At 38.5% G+C, this 18,169-nt stretch overlaps 1 protein-coding gene across 1 annotated transcript; it reads left to right on the forward strand.

Annotated features, from left to right (window-relative positions):
- The first annotated feature begins 84 nt into the window (after nt 1-84).
- On the forward strand, nt 85-12,832 carry sh3bp5lb (SH3-binding domain protein 5-like, b). Its single transcript, XM_077506897.1, has 6 exons — nt 85-568; nt 1,108-1,170; nt 1,264-1,392; nt 3,390-3,551; nt 4,440-4,613; nt 8,843-12,832. The coding sequence occupies exons 1-6, from the start codon at nt 308-310 to the stop codon at nt 9,458-9,460; spliced, it is 1,407 nt and encodes a 468-aa protein (XP_077363023.1). The 5' UTR covers nt 85-307; the 3' UTR covers nt 9,461-12,832.
- The last annotated feature ends 5,337 nt before the right edge of the window (nt 12,833-18,169 follow it).

Genomic DNA, 18,169 nt, shown 5'->3' on the forward strand with positions numbered 1-18,169 from the left:
TTTGTATTTTTTATATAATTGTAATAATTGACAAGATGACACCGAAAGGAGGAAGAGTTGTGGGGAGTCGTGTGCAAGTGCAACCATCCTGGGTACATCGTCAGTTCGTCACACGCGAAGCTTTATGGGATGGGGCGCGTTTAGCTAGCGTTAGCTCGACGGCTAATTCTAACATGGAAGCCTCCACGCAACGTTTTAACGCGTGAACACAAAGTTTCTTCACGAAAAGCCTGATGTAGGCTACGCACAAGACGCCTCGTTTCGTGGCGAGCTTCGGTCCGAGCGGAAGGCGAGCGACAGGCCGCAAATGGAGCCCGGGACCTCGCGTGGAAGTCCGGCCGACGTGGGGTGCCCCAAACGCCCGGAGTTGAGGGAGGAGACCCCGGGGGAAGAGGCGAAAAGCGGGGACGGGAGCACCGTGGCGTTGAGGCGAAGAGGAGGGGACGAAGCAGTCAAATGTAAGGATGCGAAATCTGAACGTGGACGTGGCGGAGAAGCCGAATACCAGCTGAAAACAGACGAAGAGGATGCTGGCAAATATGAAGAGGAGCTGGACCCAAGAATTCAGGTAGCCTAGGATGCGCTCTCAAATTGGTAAATCGACCTGTCATCGCCAACATAATCTAATTTTCATATTATACCATTTAATTCATTTCAAAAAGACAAAGTGAACTAAAGGTGTTCATTTCCAACCAGAACAATTTACACTCCAAATGTCAGCTCAACTTAAAGTATTCTGCTCATTTCAGTACACAACAAACTATTGACTGTTCTAATAGTTTGGGCAGATAGATACATAAATATGGCTAGTAATCACCACATTTTTTTTAAATAAAAATGTGTGCAGGTTCGGGCTGTGCAATTAATCGAAATTCTGTTACAATTTCAATTATTACATTTCACAATTACAAAATCAACATAATTGTAAATATATATATAATCAAATCATTTTGAATCGAGAATTGAAAATCAATTCCGAATCGAATCGTAGACCCAAAAATCGTAATCAAATCGAATCGTAAGACAGTCAAGTCACAGATTCCCAGGCCTAATAATCAATATTTTGGTCTTCAAGTTCACACTCATGGCTTTTCATGTGTTTACCAGGAGGAGCTCGAGCACCTCAACCAGGCCAGCGATGAGATCAACAAGCTGGAGCTTCATTTGGATGTGAGAAAGTTGCTTATTGGACACTACAAACAGGACGGCCAGCTGTCACTACTGTTTTACTCTCGATGTATTTCCGTGCGTGTTTTTCTTCAGGATGCCAGGTCCAGCTACAGGAAAATTCTGACAGATTCTGCCAGGAAGCTGAATGCTCAGGGCTCCCAGCTTGGTGCCTGTATTGAGAAAGCCAGGCCTTACTATGAAGCCCGCAGACTGGCCAAAGAGGTGTGTGTCTTTTGTAAAAATACTGTATGTTGTACTGTACAGCGGTTTCAATTGTCTTTTTAAAAAAAATTATTATTTGAACTAAAGTATCCCAACATGAGATATTTTTATACGGCTAATAAGTCTAGCAGCAGTGGTTCAAACCTCGTAAACACATTTTATGGCATATCAGTGGTGCAGTACAAAAGCACGCAAACAAATTACATTTAAAAATAAACAAAAATCTGAAAATAAAGTATCAGAAAGGCCAATTTCAGTAACAAAGGAGATATCTTAAATGGACAGGAGGTAGTTTTGACACTGCAAACCTAAGAAGCTCGGCTTTCCTTTATTGATGCATTATATCAGATTTGTTCTTAAAATAAATAGAAGAGTGTTCTTTGGGAGTGAGACGACTATTGCTCGTTTGCCATATTGCGTGTTTTTTTTTGGGCCCAGTGGGATGATATGAATTTGAATGTACATTATTGTTTGATCTGAGCACATCATTACATCAGCACTACAGGATGTCTCTCAAATCCATCGGTTCAAGCAATGTTCAATGTCGTGAAGAGAATACATCGGAATGAAAGCGAATACGTTTTCACATTCATATCTTTGTATCGATTCTATCCAAAGTAGAAACGTGTTAAGAAAAAAAAAAAATCTTTGCATCCTTGAATTTTGAGAACAGAAAGTCTTTGACTCCTTAAAATATCAACTTCATAATATAACTTGAAAAGACAATGACAAAATAAAAGCAATAAGAACGTGAAATAAGAATAGAATAAACTAATAGAAACTGAAAAAACGGTAAGAACAAATACTGGCTGTTCCTGTGCGTTTTTGCCTCTTGGGGGCAGTGTGGTGCCGTGCATCCATGGCGTGCACACTTGAAGCGAGTACAGAAGAAAGTTGCGGTTGAATTCTATTGAACTAACTCGTTTTTCACACATTGGGAACAATTTGTGCCTTTTGCGTAATGTTATCTCGTCTGTGTTCCCGCAAGATTTGTGTGTGGATATTCGTTATTTGAAGGAAAAACACTCCTGAAGTCGATGCTAACTTCCTGTTGGCGCTAGGTTAGCGATGCTTTAAAAACGAAGCATGTTTTGTATTTAAATATATAGTGAATGTAATTCTTAATGTTGTGTATTTAGTTTCACAGTTAACCGCAACTGCGGTCTCATTAAACAGCTTAAAGGATGCTTAGGGAACAACAGAATAACCAGAATAACATACGCTACACACTTGCTAGTTGCTTATGCTACGCAAGCAAAAATGGTGCAATCATGCTACTTTCATATCGTCGGAAACTTCGGATTTCTTCAATAACGTTTTAAGGCGAAAATAATCGTCCATTTGGCCCAATTGGCCGATTGTTTTGGCCGATGTTGGAAGTCGGCCGATTATAATCGTCGGCCGATTCATCGGTAGAGGCCTCGTTTTATTGTCATGTTTTAGTTTTGCACAATCAGTGTTTAACTCATTTGCTCCCAATAACGTATGAATACGTTTTTTTTATGTTCTAAGTGTCCCAAAGACGTATTTATACGTTTTTTTGTTTTGTTTTTTTTAATGCTAGAGCATACAGAAAGCTTTGATGCAGCCTCTCAACTGCAAAGAACGGTTGCAGAAATGGTAGTTATTACACAAACGGCCAGCAGGTGGCAGCAGAGCAAAGGAGACCAATCAGGGCCATCGAGGGAAAAAAAGCTAAATTACTTAAAATTTTGAATAGATTTGTGAAAACTGATGAAACTTAGCTCTCTTCTCATGCTAATTGCTGCAAAATGGAAACAAATAGAAACATTTTTTTTTCCTGATGAAAGAAGAGACTTTAATCTTTCTTTTGATAGGTTCCATGTTTTTATAGCAATAGAACACAATATTCTGTGGGCCTTGCAAAAACAGCCGGGAGCGAACGGGATTGCGAAATATGAAACTGGCGGCGAGTGAATGAGTTAAGAAATCTGCTGGTCATGAAAATGACTCAAGCTAGTTTTTACTCTCTCAAGGCACAACAGGAGACCCAGAAAGCCGCTCTTAGGTATGAGAGGGCCGTGTCCATGCACACCGCCGCCAGAGAGATGGTGTATGTGGCGGAACAAGGCCTGCTGGCTGACAGAAACACGATGGATCCAACATGGCAGGAGATGCTCAACCATGCCACTGCTAAGGTACGGTTCGGTTCGCCCCTGCCGCTGACTGAGAACGACATTCATGTACATATCAAATTAATATTAATTATATAATGTACCATTCAAGCTATATTTTTCAGTCGCCTATTTCACATCAAAATTTAAGGTTAGCGCAGCCCCCGCCGCCATTTTTTTGCTACGTTGCAGCCATGCTTTCGGCGAAATGTAATTTTGAATTGCCAGCAAGTGGAAGGAAAAGATATCCTGTCAACCAGCTACCGTGATGTCTTTTTCAAAACCATCATGTGAAGCGAAAGGTTGCCGACGAGTACAGACAATCTCAAGAAAAACAGGAGACGGAATTTTTTTTTTTTTTTTTTGTGAAGCACAGGTGTGTTGGAGTAGACCGTTGAAGTCACAGGGCGGCCATCTTGCTCCTCCCATCTCGCGAGCAGACTATACGGTATACATACAGATTAGAAATACACAGCTCGTAGGCACTTAGTATAGGGCTGGGGGCAGGGCTGAGGGGTTTGTGGCGGGGTGCTCACTATTTTTTAACAAGTAAAATAATATTAATAAAATAACAAGTGTGTCTGTTTGTGCTGCTTTGAGACCCCCTTTTTCTTTTGTCACTCAGTTCCTTCGGCCTCAATATTACAATGTAGTCCTGTACTGTACTGAACGAGTGATATTGATTTGTGTCGAGGTCATCCGTCTGCCACTAGATGGCATAATTGCATTTGTAAGACACTGGTGACAGCCCAGTGCATTTTTCTTTTCATATTAAGAGCTATCTAATCTTTAGCATGAAGTAACTTGTGAAATTCTGCACATTTTTTTTTAAAATTGTGAAATACAACTTGACCCCAGTCCCCACAAATATATGCAATTATTATTGCATTTCTTACTGCTGAATTTTGACAGGTGAACGAGGCTGAGGAGGAGCGTTTTCGCAGTGAGCATGAGCACCAGCGCGTCACGCAGCTCTGCCAGGACGCCGAGGCCAAAGTCCAAACCCTCCAAAAATCACTGAAGAAGGTCATACTCAAGTCCAAACCTTACTTTGAACTAAAGGCTCAGTTCAACCACATCCTGGAGGTATGCGCGTGCACAACTTCATGACATTCCGACACCTAAAGCAGCTTTTCACTGCTTGTTGCTGGCCTGCTGCCATTTGTGGCCGATACCAATGCAGGATAGTGTATCGACCTGCAACTTCCAAGGTCGCACCAGAGGCATAACAACATGGAGGATCAAAACTGCCAAAATTCAAAAAGAAATAAATGACTAAAAATGGATATAAATGAAATATAATTCGAAAATTATATCCAGAAAATAAATAGAAATGGTAATAAAAAGAGCAAACAATAAAAATAAAAAATTATATATATATATAATACATTTGTATTAATTTTTTTAATTAGATTTTTCTATTTCCGTTTTTATTTTCACTTTTAGTCATTTATTTAGTCATTTATTTAGTTATGTATTTTTAATTTTGGCAGTTTTTGGCTGTACTGCCAAGTCGGAATGTTATATAAATGAGGGGGCGGTCCTAAGCGTGACATGGGTTGGACTCCGCCAAAATTAAAAATAAATAAATGACTAAATAAATTTAAAAAAAAAATGACTGAAAGTGAAAATAAAAAATTATATTGAAAATATAATTGAAAAAATGTAAATCTAATTCATTTATTTATATAATGTATATATATTTTTTTATTTACATTTATCTTTGTTTTTTGATATCATTTTCAGATCATTTTTTATATCCATTTTTATTTTCACTTTTAATCATTTATTTATTTATTCAGTCATTTATTTCTTTTGAATGTTGGTAGTTTTGGTCCTCCATATAACAGAGACAACGTTGACGGGAGAATGTGAAGTTTATCACAGCGCTTTGTGTCGTGTCGCGCTGACGTCGCCGTGCATCTCATTATCAAAATGCTCCAAATTGTTGCAATGTGTGAAGATTAGAAGCACTGCAGTGTTCCAAAAATCTTAACGGCTCTCTCTGTTACTGCACATTTTAAATGTAGAACTGAGTAATGTAATATTGTTTTCTTTCTTTCGACAATGATAGTCAATAAAATATATTTTGTTCGGTTAGGGCCTGGTCTGCAGCCAGACTTTTTTTTTTTTTTTTCTCTCTCTCTTGATCCAGGCTGTGAAAACGGAGCCCAGGTTTCGCCTTTTCCAACATTAGTTTATGAAATGGGTTCAATTCTGCACATTGTTGCATTTTTTTTTGTCCTCACGCTCTTAACCTCGAGCTATTTTCTTCTGTCTGAAATGATCATGTCGACCGTGCATCGGATGTACTTGTGTGGCTCGGAGGTTTTAAAAGTGCAGGTCAAGACATTCCATCGTCAGTGATTCATTTTAAGTTGGAGAACAAGAAAACTGGAATGTTGCCTCATCGTTTTTGTGCTTACCTCCTTCAGCCATCTTTCTTCCAGGTACGTCACATCGGGGAGTGAATTGCGTAGTACCTGACGATTCGATTCGTATCACGATTCATAGATTACGATTCGATTCGATACCGATTAATCCCGATAAAAATTTGTAAGTCGATTATTGCGATTTTGTTTTTTTTGTTTGTTTTAACTGAAATTTCAAAAATACTAACCAGTAAACTTGGACATGTGCACTGTAAGATTTGTATGAAAATGTATTATTTATTTTTCTGGAACTTCAGTCTTAGCCACTTTATTTAACAGTTTGTAATCTGTTTCATATTTGAACAGCTTTGAAATAAAATATTAAGGATTAATGTACGATTAATTAATAGAACATTTTCCATGATTTAAGGTGGGAACCCGTAAACCTAAGTAAGACATTCTGTTGAATATTTTCCATCAAAAATGGACGTTTAAAAATCGATTCGGCCGCCCTTTGAATCGATTCGAGAATTGCGCGATGTAATATCGCGATATATTGCCGAATCGATTTTTTTTTAACACCCCTAACGTCACATCTGCTTGCCACGCTATGCAGTATTGCTTGTGTTTCCACTGAAAAGTGCAAAGGCTTAAATTGCATTTTATTAAAAACATACTTTTCATTCCCACTCTGCTTCATATAGAGATGTCAGTCAATTTCCCCCCCCCATTGGAGTTTTGTATTTATTTGTGGATGAGGTCGGCACGTTACTCCAAGAGAACGACGGAATTCACCGTGCTCCAATTCAAAAAGCACAGCTCGGGGAACATGGGACATCATTTTTTTGCACAAGCACTGACCATCCCGCAGTTGAGATCGCAGCCCAATTTAGAATCTTTGGGATGGTTGTGATTAGTCACGATAAAATGCTAATTAGCCACTCATTATTCACCCTCCACTGTTATATCTCGAAGACAGTACACACATATCTATATTTGGGAGTGATCGAGAAGTGCTTCACTGTTAGATGAGGTTCTTGTGGGTCGGCTGCAATGTGAAAGTGATTGATGTGCTGATTAGTTTTGATTAGTTTCATTTTCAGTAATTAGCAGGCAAGAGGATGAAAGTGTCACATAAACGCCCACCCAATTCATTAGGCTTGAAATAACATTTTTATGTGGTGAAATCTGCCTTGTTTGTGATTTATTTCTTTTGTCCTTCTGCACGACCCGCGAATAGAATTCCTGATGTATCCTGATGTATTTTAAAAATAGCTTCCCTACCAGCACATTAAATGCTGTGTGTTTAAATCTTTAAATGTATTTGAATTTTACATTTCTGCAGTCAGTCACTGGCCACAGCTTAAGAAAATAAAACGCACACGTTAGATGAGCGAACCACGACACTATTAGTGACAATATGGAATGATAATCAAATGTCACAAATGTCTGTGTAGTTTCTGCCGAACAAAAGTGCAAAAATGAACGAAATAAACAGCGCAATTGCATGTAAATATCGAGTCGACGCAATGCCAATTATCAGAAGTCACAGTGCAAGTAATGTTCACCTCAATGTACCACAGCAATATTGTGGCATTTTGGATGTCGTAATATCGAGATATTTTTGTTGCATCCCTACTTTGTTCCAACTGGAACTGGAACTTATTGCAGTGTAGCAACAAAGGAGCAATAAATGCCCTCCATGCACCTGTCCGAACTGTTCAGCACAGTCCAGTTAGATCAAAGTTGACAAAGGCTGACGAAGGTCTTCAACTATTTTGGGGGGGGGGGGGGGGGGGGGGGGGGTGCCTGGCTAAAAGCTTTATGAACCAGATCCCGGTCCATATGCTTCATCCGTATAGATTGAGACGTATAAGGCACTTTTCTATTACAGGATTGATAACAGCCTGGCCCCGCTCTGCCCCGGCCTTGTTTGACCTGACCCGACCTCTGCCGCTTCTCCATGACAACATACACTAATCAATTGGAGCGAGATCGAATGAACTGTGCCAGCCTCCACTGCACATTCGCAGCGAGTCTCAGCCACCGGTTTTTCAGCGACTCAATATGTGGGATTCCGTTGCACGATGTGGCGACATCGCAAGTTCTAGAGAAACGTTCGTACATATGAAAAATCCATTTTCCAGGTTTAAGCGAGCGAGACACAACTGTCTGCCTACAAGGCTTAGTACACGTTTCATAACAAGCATATTTACAATTTCATATGCACCTGTGGGTGAAATACTGAAGTTTGTGGTCAAAAAAAAAAAAAAAATGAGCGGCGCTCGCATCACAGGATCCATTCAAGTGAATGTGAGCGAGTCCCATCATTCAAAATACTGTATCGCCATTGGTGTCTTTCTCGAGCCACCAGGGTTATTATAGTTTTGGAATTTTCATTTTAGTTCGTTTTTATTTCGTTTTGAGTTTTTTCTTTATTTTATTTATTTTTTTAGTTTGAATTAGTTTTCAGGGTGGTTCTGTTAGTTTTTATTAGTTTGTTATTTAATATATATTAAAAAAAAATAGTTTCAGTATTAGTTTTATTATTCTATTTATTTATTTATTTTAATGTGTATTACCTGCGATTGGCTGGCAACCAGTCCAGGGTGTCCCCCGCTTACTGCCCAGAAAAAGTATATTTCTATCTGTTTCCGTTTTGCAGCAATTAGCATTAGAATATAGCTAAGTTTAGAATTGTGAGTAATTGAGCTTTTTTTTTTCTCGATGGCCCCGGTTGATCTCCTTTGCTCTGCTGCCACTTGTTGGCCGTTTGTGTCATAACTACCATTTCTGCAACCGTTCTTTGCAGTTGAGAGGTTGCGTCAAAGCCTTCTGTATGCTTTAGCATTAAAAAAAAACAAAAAAAACGTATTTACACGTTTTTGGGAGCAAATGAGTTAATGCGGCTTGTTTTGGATCTCGCTCAATGTTGTCTTTCAGGAACACAAGGCCAAAGTCGTACAGCTGGAGGAGCAAGTATCAAAAGTAAAAACGCGTTATTCTGTGGCTCTGCGGAACCTGGAGCAGATAAGTGAGCAGATCCACGCGCAGCGAGGCCAAGTCCGCGCTAGCCGGGGGCGGCGAGCGACGTGCGGTGGCCGTAGCTCTCCAGTTGGTGCCGAGGCTGAGACCAGAGTTGCGGTCAGGGTTCCGATTGGCAGCTGGGCGGGAATGGCTAAGGTGGAGAGTGACTGGGCAGACGGTGAGAAAACACGATTGTGGGTGGAGAAGCACCGGCAGAACGGCTGGGGCCAGAGAGAGGAGCCGGAACCCGAGCACGCCGGTTCAGACCGCACGTCCATCGTCAGCCTGCAGACCATCGCTTCCGACCTGGAAAAATGCGATTCGGTAGAACACCTCGGTGACTTCAGCGATGGCGGCAGCGCGCTGGCCGAGGACTGCTGGGACTGGAACAGGAAGACTCCGCTCAAGCCCGGCAACGAGGCGGAGGTGACCGAGAGGCCCCAGCAGGCCAAAGCGCGCCAGCGGAATGAAACGGGGAGTCAAGATAAGCAGGAGAGCTTCGTCAAGCAGCACCACAGAAGCGTGAGTCTCTAATGTCGAGAAAGATGGCGTTCAGCATTCAAATAGGGGGAGGATTAAAAAAAAAAATGGACTGCTGCATATTTGGGCCAAGTTGATTGATTTATTTATTGTTTCAATTATCTTAATGTCATAATGTAATGTTTTCAATTATGGGGTGTACCCCACCTACTGCCTGCTTTTACTTGATGCTTCAAATAATTCATTTACAAACTATTTTTATGCTGTTCGGGACAGTAAAGGGAAGTACGACGGCGTAGAGCCACGTGTAAATATATATCTTTTTAGCGGGTGGGGGCAATATTCCGAGAGAAAAAACTCGCAAATGTGGCAAATTTGTGATTTAAAAAACAAACAAAAAAAACTCGTAAATATGCAACTTTATAAAGTGACAAATTTACGACTATAAAATGGCAAATTTGCGGAAAACAAACTTGGAAATTTGAGACTTTATAAAGTGGCAGATTTACGACTATAAAATGGCAAATTTGCAGAAAATAAACTTGTAAATTTACGACTTTATAAAGTGGCAGATTTACGACGATAAAATGGCAAATTTGCGGAAAACAAACTTGGAAATTTGAGACTTTATAAAGTGGCAAATTTGCGACTTTATAAAGTGGCAAATTTGCGACTTTATAAAGTGACAAATTTACGACTATAAAATGGCAAATATGCGGAAAACAAACTTGTAAATTTGCGACTTAATAAAGTGGCAGATTTACGACTATAAAATGGCAAATTTGCAGAAAACAAACTTGTAAATTTGCGACTTAATAAAGTGGCAGATTTACAACTATAAAATGGCAAATTTGCAGAAAATAAACTTGTAAATTTACGACTTTATAAAGTGGCAGATTTACGACTATAAAATGGCAAATTTGCGGAAAACAAACTTGGAAATTTACGACTTTATAAAGTGGCAAATTTGCGACTTTATAAAGTGGCAGATTTACGACGATAAAATGGCAAATTTGCGGAAAACAAACTTGGAAATTTGAGACTTTATAAAGTGGCAAATTTACGACTATAAAATGGCAAATTTGCAGAAAATAAACTTGTAAATTTACGACTTTATAAAGTGGCAGATTTACGACTCTAAAATGGCAAATTTGCGGAAAACAAACTTGTAAATTTGCGACTTAATAAAGTGGCAGATTTACGACGATAAAATGGCAAATTTGCGGAAAATAAACTTGTAAATTTGCGACTTTATAAAGTGGCAGATTTACGACGATAAAATGGCAAATTTGCGGAAAATAAACTTGTAAATTTGCGACTTAATAAAGTGGCAGATTTACGACGATAAAATGGCAAATTTGCGGAAAACAAACTTGGAAATTTGAGACTTTATAAAGTGGCAAATTTGCGACTTAATAAAGTATGCTAGCTTCTCATTGGTTAGCGTTAGTCAGCTGATAGGTGATCAGGAAGTGCTGTCGCTCTCGCTGCCGTGTATGACGAGTAAAGCTTCAAAATGAACAATGAATCCGTCTCCATCCTGCTTTTTCATTTCATAAATAGTGTCCCAACCAATCCTCACATTAGACTATCACCTTGCTGAGTGTATTTGTCGTAAATTTAAATTTTTTTTCTCTCGCAAGTTTGCCCCCTTTTTTTTTTTTTTATACGTGGCCCTAATACGTCGTCGTAGAGGGAAGAGAGAGAAAAAAAGGTCACTGTCTAAAATTGCTAACTGCTGCGTCCAAGTCGTCCCTTATTTAGCTGACTGCTATAAATTCCAAATCAATGGATCTTCACTTCAGTTGCTGAGCTGTCATTATTTACAGACTTTATTTAAATGAACTGCTGTGAGAAAGAACCCGACTGACCTCTGATGTACCAAACGGAGTCAAAACACAAAAAATATTTTCAAAATGTATTTGCATGCGTTTATATAATATTCAAAGTACTGCATTACATTTTAGTAAATATTTGCAATTGTTGCACCATCTTACGTAAGGTTGTTCTTGAGCTTGTGTCCTGTCTTCATCAAAGTGTTGTTATTTTGGTTATTATGAGCTTCTACAATTTATGTCTAAACTTTGGAATTAACTGTTGAGGCCATTTGAACTCCTGTTAATCCCCACCACTAAAATTCCTCCCCACTATCGCTCTGGAGGCTTCTCACATGTTGTAAACAAGCTACTTAAATAGTATTAAAGATGATCTGACGTTATATATTTTCCGCCGATTGGCTCGCTTACTCTCTGACTTTTATTGTGTAGAATTCTGTTTTGGGTTGATCTGTCCACAGAACATTTTCCCAGATGGATTACAGTTTGTCCTGGTGGTCTTTGCCAAAGATAATGACCAATAATGGATGCCAGAACTGTATTATAAGATCATAGGCGCCAGTAACGGCCAAAAATTATTTATTTTTTTATTGTTGTTGCATGGGTGTGGGTAATTAATTAGCGCAATGGTGAATTTTTTTCATTTATATCGCTCTCTCATCCGCATTGCCATTATACGTCGAAGACATGCTAATATTGTTGCAAGGCCACAAATGTGTCTACACTGTATTATTATGTATATTTGTTCTATAATTGTTCCATTTGCACCATGAGTTGAAAGAGATCTATGACTCGTGTAAACAATTCAAAGGTAGTAGGGCTGCATAATATATCGGAAAAATATCCATATCGCGATACTGGCCAATGCAATATGCATATCGCAAAGACGTGCAATAAGTTTGATATGGAATTTTATTCTTTTATCTGAATTTGACCAATCAGACTGTCAGGTTTACCAGTTTGACATTTATTAAGCATGACAAAAAAAAGGTGAGAAGACACTCGGTTCAAAGCTCGCGTTGGAGAGGAACTGACTGATATGATTCACTATTGCAATCTCTGGAAAAAAAAAAATAAAAAATCCCCTCCTCACCCTCTCTTTTTCTTTGGTTTCCACGCCCCGAGTTCCATATATGTTCCAACCCTAATAATGCAAATGCAGAACATAGTTGGAACACATCACGAAAATGTCCACTGCCATTCAATAGTTGAACATTATCGAGAGCTAATTACAATTAATTAAGAATACATTGAGTTTGATTATTTTGCCACATGAAAAAAATGTATTACTTTTATTAGATAATAAAAATGTCGCTAAATTCAGCAACTATCTCACATATCGTATGTTTTTCCAATATCGTGCAGCCCTACAAGGTAGTAATAAGTAATGCTTGTGGTTACATTTATCATGCTCACTGTCGTTTTGGAAATAATTTGAGAATGGTTTTGAGATGTATGCAACAGTGGCGGGAATTGTTGATCAACAATAATATTGTGATTGTCATAAACTGTATATTGCAGGGAATTCTTTCAATTCACATTCAATCACATAAATTGACTTGAAAAATAATAACACATTCATAACACATGATTCATGGATTTTTTTTTTTCTCTCTTGAATGGAAAACTGTGGCTGTATAGCTACCAATGACATATTTTAAGTGGTGGTTGATTCATTCTAGACAACAGCACTTTGGACCAGCTGGAGAGTACTTAAACGACTCCCTCGAGCAGCATGCTAAAAAAAAAAAAAGTGACAATGAAAGTAAACAAAGGTTTAATTTTGCCCATGGCTTTCCTGTTTCCCTTTTTAATGTATGAAATGTGAATGTGTTAACGAAATTGTTTTTTTATTTTTATTTTAGTTTTTTCGTTCACATGACCCGCTGAGGTGTTCAGATGATCAAAACATGCAAAAATCACTGGCGTAATCAACATTTCCCTTCGTTTATTGAGCAGCAACGTTGGCAAAATTGGAATCGCTGTTGCCATTTTGTGCTACCATCTGAGCACATCGTGATTCCCTTTTGTTTATTCAGTCACGAAAATAATCGTTTATGATGATGAAAACATCCTGAACATTTATCCCGAAAAAAAAAATGCTTTTATTAAACCCCCAGTGGAACAGTAGAAGCGAAATCTCTTTCCAATTGCTTTCCCCCTTATAGTCACGAGGAGCAATGCAAGCAAAGTGAGGAATTCATAAAAGCGTTTTATTTGACAAATTGTGTCTGGGCTTAAATTGGACACCGCATTCTCGCAGTTCTCGGCAGCAGCGCTTAATCTTTCGATGAATAGGTGGCACATTTCCCTGCCACATGTTCAGCGCTTTTGCGCACGCGCAATCTTTCTGGGGACAGATGTGATAATGAGTGCAGTTATGCCCTGTGTGAACAATGCCTCATATTTACATCTGCAGGGGGCGTGGCCTGTCTTTTTGATTTAAAAAGATAAGAAGAATCGACTGGTGGTCTTGATGAATTGCTTCCCATTAAAACAGTAAGGGAACGTGATCACCAAGAACAAGCATTTACAGTATAATCAAGTGCCCCCATTATCCCAAAACAGCAAATTTATTGTTTTGCCCTTCTTGGATTTGCAATATCAATGCAACCATCTGTTGTTTGACTGCTCCGTATGTGTGCACAGACAGCTTTGAAGCAATTATACGGATGGACAGGAGAGTTTTATTTCATATGGATGAACTGCTTTTTTTGGGGGGAAAAAAATAAAATAAAAAATCTTAAAATGAAAATCGTGACTTTAACTCATTTTCTCCCAATAACATGTAAATACGTTTTTTTTATGTTTTAAGTGTCCCAAAGACGTATTTATACGTTTTTTTGTTTTTTTTTAATGCTAGAGCATACAGAAGGCTTTGATGCAGCCTCTCAACTGCAAAGAACGGTTACAGAAATGGTAGTTATTACACAAACGGCCAGCAGGTGGCAGCAGAGCAAAGGAGATCAACCAGGGCCAACGAGAAAAAAAGCTCAATTACTTACAATTTTAAATAGATTTGTGAAAACTGATGAAACTTAGCTCTCTTCTAATGTTAATTGCTGCAAAACGGAAACAGATAGAAACATACTTTAACATAACATACTTTTCCTGATGAAAGAAGAGACTTTAACCTTTCTTTTGATAGGTTCCATGCTTTTATAGCAATAGAACACAATATTCTGTGGGCCTTGCAAAATCAGTCAAAATCCAGTAAAACAGCCGGGAGCGAACGGGATTGCGAAATGTGAAAACGGCTGCGAGTGAATGAGTTAATTGATTAATCGACGGGTTAATCGGATACCAAATCAATCCACAATTATTTTAATAACCAACTAATTGTTTGGAGCTATTTTTTTTTTTACTTAAAATTGTCCAAATCCTCTGATGTTAGCATCTCAACAGTAATGGTTCACTGATTTTTTTTGGAGTCCTTCATGAAAAGAAGCAGCAAAAACATCATCAGCATAGCATAAGCAGATAAAACTGAAGGTGATTTCCAAAATGTTTTCATTTTTTTTTGTCCTGAAACCAGCCAACAAAATAAGAGTGTAAATACAGATGACCCATGTAAAAAGCTGTTCATAGTGAAGCCAGTTAGATGTGATTAAAAAAAAATATATATATATATATATATATTAGGGGTGTGAATTGCCTAGTACCTGACGATTCGATTCGTATCACGATTCACAGGTCACGATTCAATTCGATACCGATTAATCCCGATACGAATGGTCACGATTCGATACCGATTAATCCCGATACGAATTTATAAGTCGATTGTTGCGATTTTTTTTCATTCATATTTAGAAAATACTAATCAGTAAGCTTGTAGAGTGTAAGATTTATATGAAAATTTATTATTTATTTATCTGAAATTTCAGTCTTATAGAGGTTGTAATCTGTTTCATGTTTGAACAGCATTAAAATAAAAATAAAGGCTTAATGTGCCGTTCATATAACATTCTTCCATGCTCAAGGTTTGAATCCTAAAAAAAAAAAAAAAAAAAAAAAAAAATCGATTCTGCCGATTATTGAATCGATTCGAGAATCGCGCGATGTAGTATCGCGATATATCGCCGAATCGATTTTTTTTAACACCCCTAATATATATATATATATATATATATATATATATATATTCAAGTAGTGCTACTGATCAGTACATTATCATTACAGAACACCTGTTTAAATTTGTAGGTTTATTGTCGGCTATTTTTGTGAGGGAAAAACATACGACGAGCAAAAATAAAGCCTGAGCATCGTGTTCAGTCGAACGGGTCTGTGGACTCTGAGAAATGAACATGCACAGCGCACCTGAGAGACGTGACCCTCATGCTGCAGTATTTTCTCAACAAAGAGCCGAAAAGGGGAACACAATACAGTCAATTTTCCTGGTGCGAGACGACCGAGCGCTGTTCTCGACACATCCGAGCGTTAGCAGTCACAGAATTCTGGCACGCGGGATGAGCGAATCACAGCTGCGTGTCTCGGCAATTTATCGAGCGCGGCGTTTGAGGCCTCTTGTCTTTCTGTCAACCAATCAACACCTTAATATGTCTTCTACTGCTGTATATCTAACCACATCCATTTTCCACCACTTACTGAGGAAGGAAACTCGGCTGTCATTTTCCTTAGCATGTGATTGGTCTCATGCATATATCTGGTTATAACAGCACTGATGAGTATCGAGTTGTTGTTGTTTTTAATCTTGCCAACATTTCTAATCAGCAGAGCTAACCAGAAGTTGGGAGTGCATAAACCTTGTTGTTCTGTCCTCACTAGATGTGTCAGCTAGACAGACAGTTAACAGATGAGACGCTTCTTGTAGTTTTTATCTCTATTTATTACAATACAATAAATACAATACCGCATATTAGTACAGTGCTAAAAATATCCAAGTTAATCTAACATTGTTTTCCAACTAAATTAGCATACGCCAATCACAAATGTAAAGACATAAGTCACACCGATAATTGTACTTTTATGTTAAGATATGCGTTCTGAATTAAAGTAGACGACACAACCGAGGTACGCTAACATAGTTAGCTTAGTTAGCAAACTCAAGTCCGCTAGCATAAAAGCTAACGAATGCTAACATCTTCACTGACTCGTTTTTGCCAACATTTTGAGTTCACAAAAAACATTCAACCGGACTTGCTGGCTCTTTATAGTTAAAGAAAGTTGTACAAATGTACACAAATAGTTACTTACAAGTTACAGCCTTAAGTGGGCCAACGCTCCACCGTGTGTGCTGTTGCCCTTCAGGAGGGTCATTGAAACTGACGTCAACCCAAGTAAATCAGACGTGATACGCATTTAACCATTAGGGGGTGCTAAAGTCAACATAAATCACTGAAAATAAAACGGAATGAAACTACAGTATAACGTCACACTTGCATATCTGATTTATTTATTTTTTCCCCTCACAACATGGGTGTGGTGATGGACCCAAATGCAAGGAAGCAGGGCGAGGAGGCAAACAATGCGGTCCAAAAAAAAAAAAAAAAAAAGTTTAATAAACAAAAACGAGGAGGAAAAAAATGAGCTACAAACTAGGAAACCAAAACAACAAAGTCCAAAAGGGTAAAACGAGGCAAGGCGTGGAACAAAACTGACAGCATGACAGGAGGAAAATGACAATGAATCTACGCAGACAGAAGGGAGACAAGAGACTAAATACACATACTGACACAATGAGACACAGCTGGGCAAGGCACAAGTGGCAGAGGGTGCTGATTGGTTGACACATTAGGACGGGCAGACCAAAACACAGGTGAACATAATGCTTGACAAGACGAGGGAGACACACAAGGACAACAAACCAAAACGCAGATCATAGATGAAATTTAAAGAAACATGAGAATAAAGACAAAACCAAACTAAACCTGAACCATGACAAAAGTAAAACAAAAAAACTAACCAAAACCCAAACCAAAACCATGAAACTGTTGTCCAACGATGTTGTATGCATATTAATTGCTTTTTTTTAAATCAGTTTTGTGCTATGCAGATGTCACTTATAATGTGTGTGAACTGGCCCACAGCATTAACAAACACTTGCTAGTGTTTCTCCTTGCTGCTATTAGATTTATTACTGGTGATGGGTTTATTGACCAATCACTGTAAATTGTACAAGAATGTCAGCCCGACCTCCTTGGCTCTGTAAAGAGAGCACTTGTGTTTATTTATAAGGCCTTTCTCCATAATTTACTGTATCTGCTAATTTATCAGATTTGCTTAGCTTGAAGTAAGTCCATGTATGCTCATAATCCCTTCACTTCATGTCCCAAATGCTTGGACAGGTGTAAAAATTGCTTTTAAGTATTTTGCACCATTCAGATGAAATAATGGTTTGTCAAAAGGTGGATATCTTGAGTCCCTATGATGATTTTTGTGTAGTTTATCACGGATTCCATACATTGTGAAAAGATATTCATTGAAAAAGCGAGTTAGAAAACACTACTTTGAGTAATTAAGCAGTGAAGAGATGGCATCTAGTGTGTTGATTGATAGTTTTATGACCATCATGACATTATTGTCACATTATTACCTGTGTGCAGCGACACCGTGACAGGGCAGACAACCCAAACAATTATCTATAGGGCCACGAGCTAAAGCAGGCTCAGTGAGATGGCTGACATTGGCCTATGTCAATAACAAACAATGGTGCCGCTTTAGACACTGCAACACGTCCCGATGAAGGAATCCCGACCCAAGCATAGGCAGCCATATTGAGCTGTGACGATTCAGAACCGATGCGGAATTAGCAACATTTCTGCTCGACAGGTAAGACTATCACCTCAACAAAAATAAACATTACTAAATAAATATCACGATAAAGATATAAATAATCACTAAATCAAACTTTCCAACTGATAACATCTTGTGTTTTAGTCACGTTTTACGACGTATAATTGATACTACC

The sequence above is a fragment of the Festucalex cinctus genome, chromosome 19, assembly GCF_051991245.1.
Source record: "Festucalex cinctus isolate MCC-2025b chromosome 19, RoL_Fcin_1.0, whole genome shotgun sequence".
NCBI classification, from domain to species: domain Eukaryota; kingdom Metazoa; phylum Chordata; class Actinopteri; order Syngnathiformes; family Syngnathidae; genus Festucalex; species Festucalex cinctus.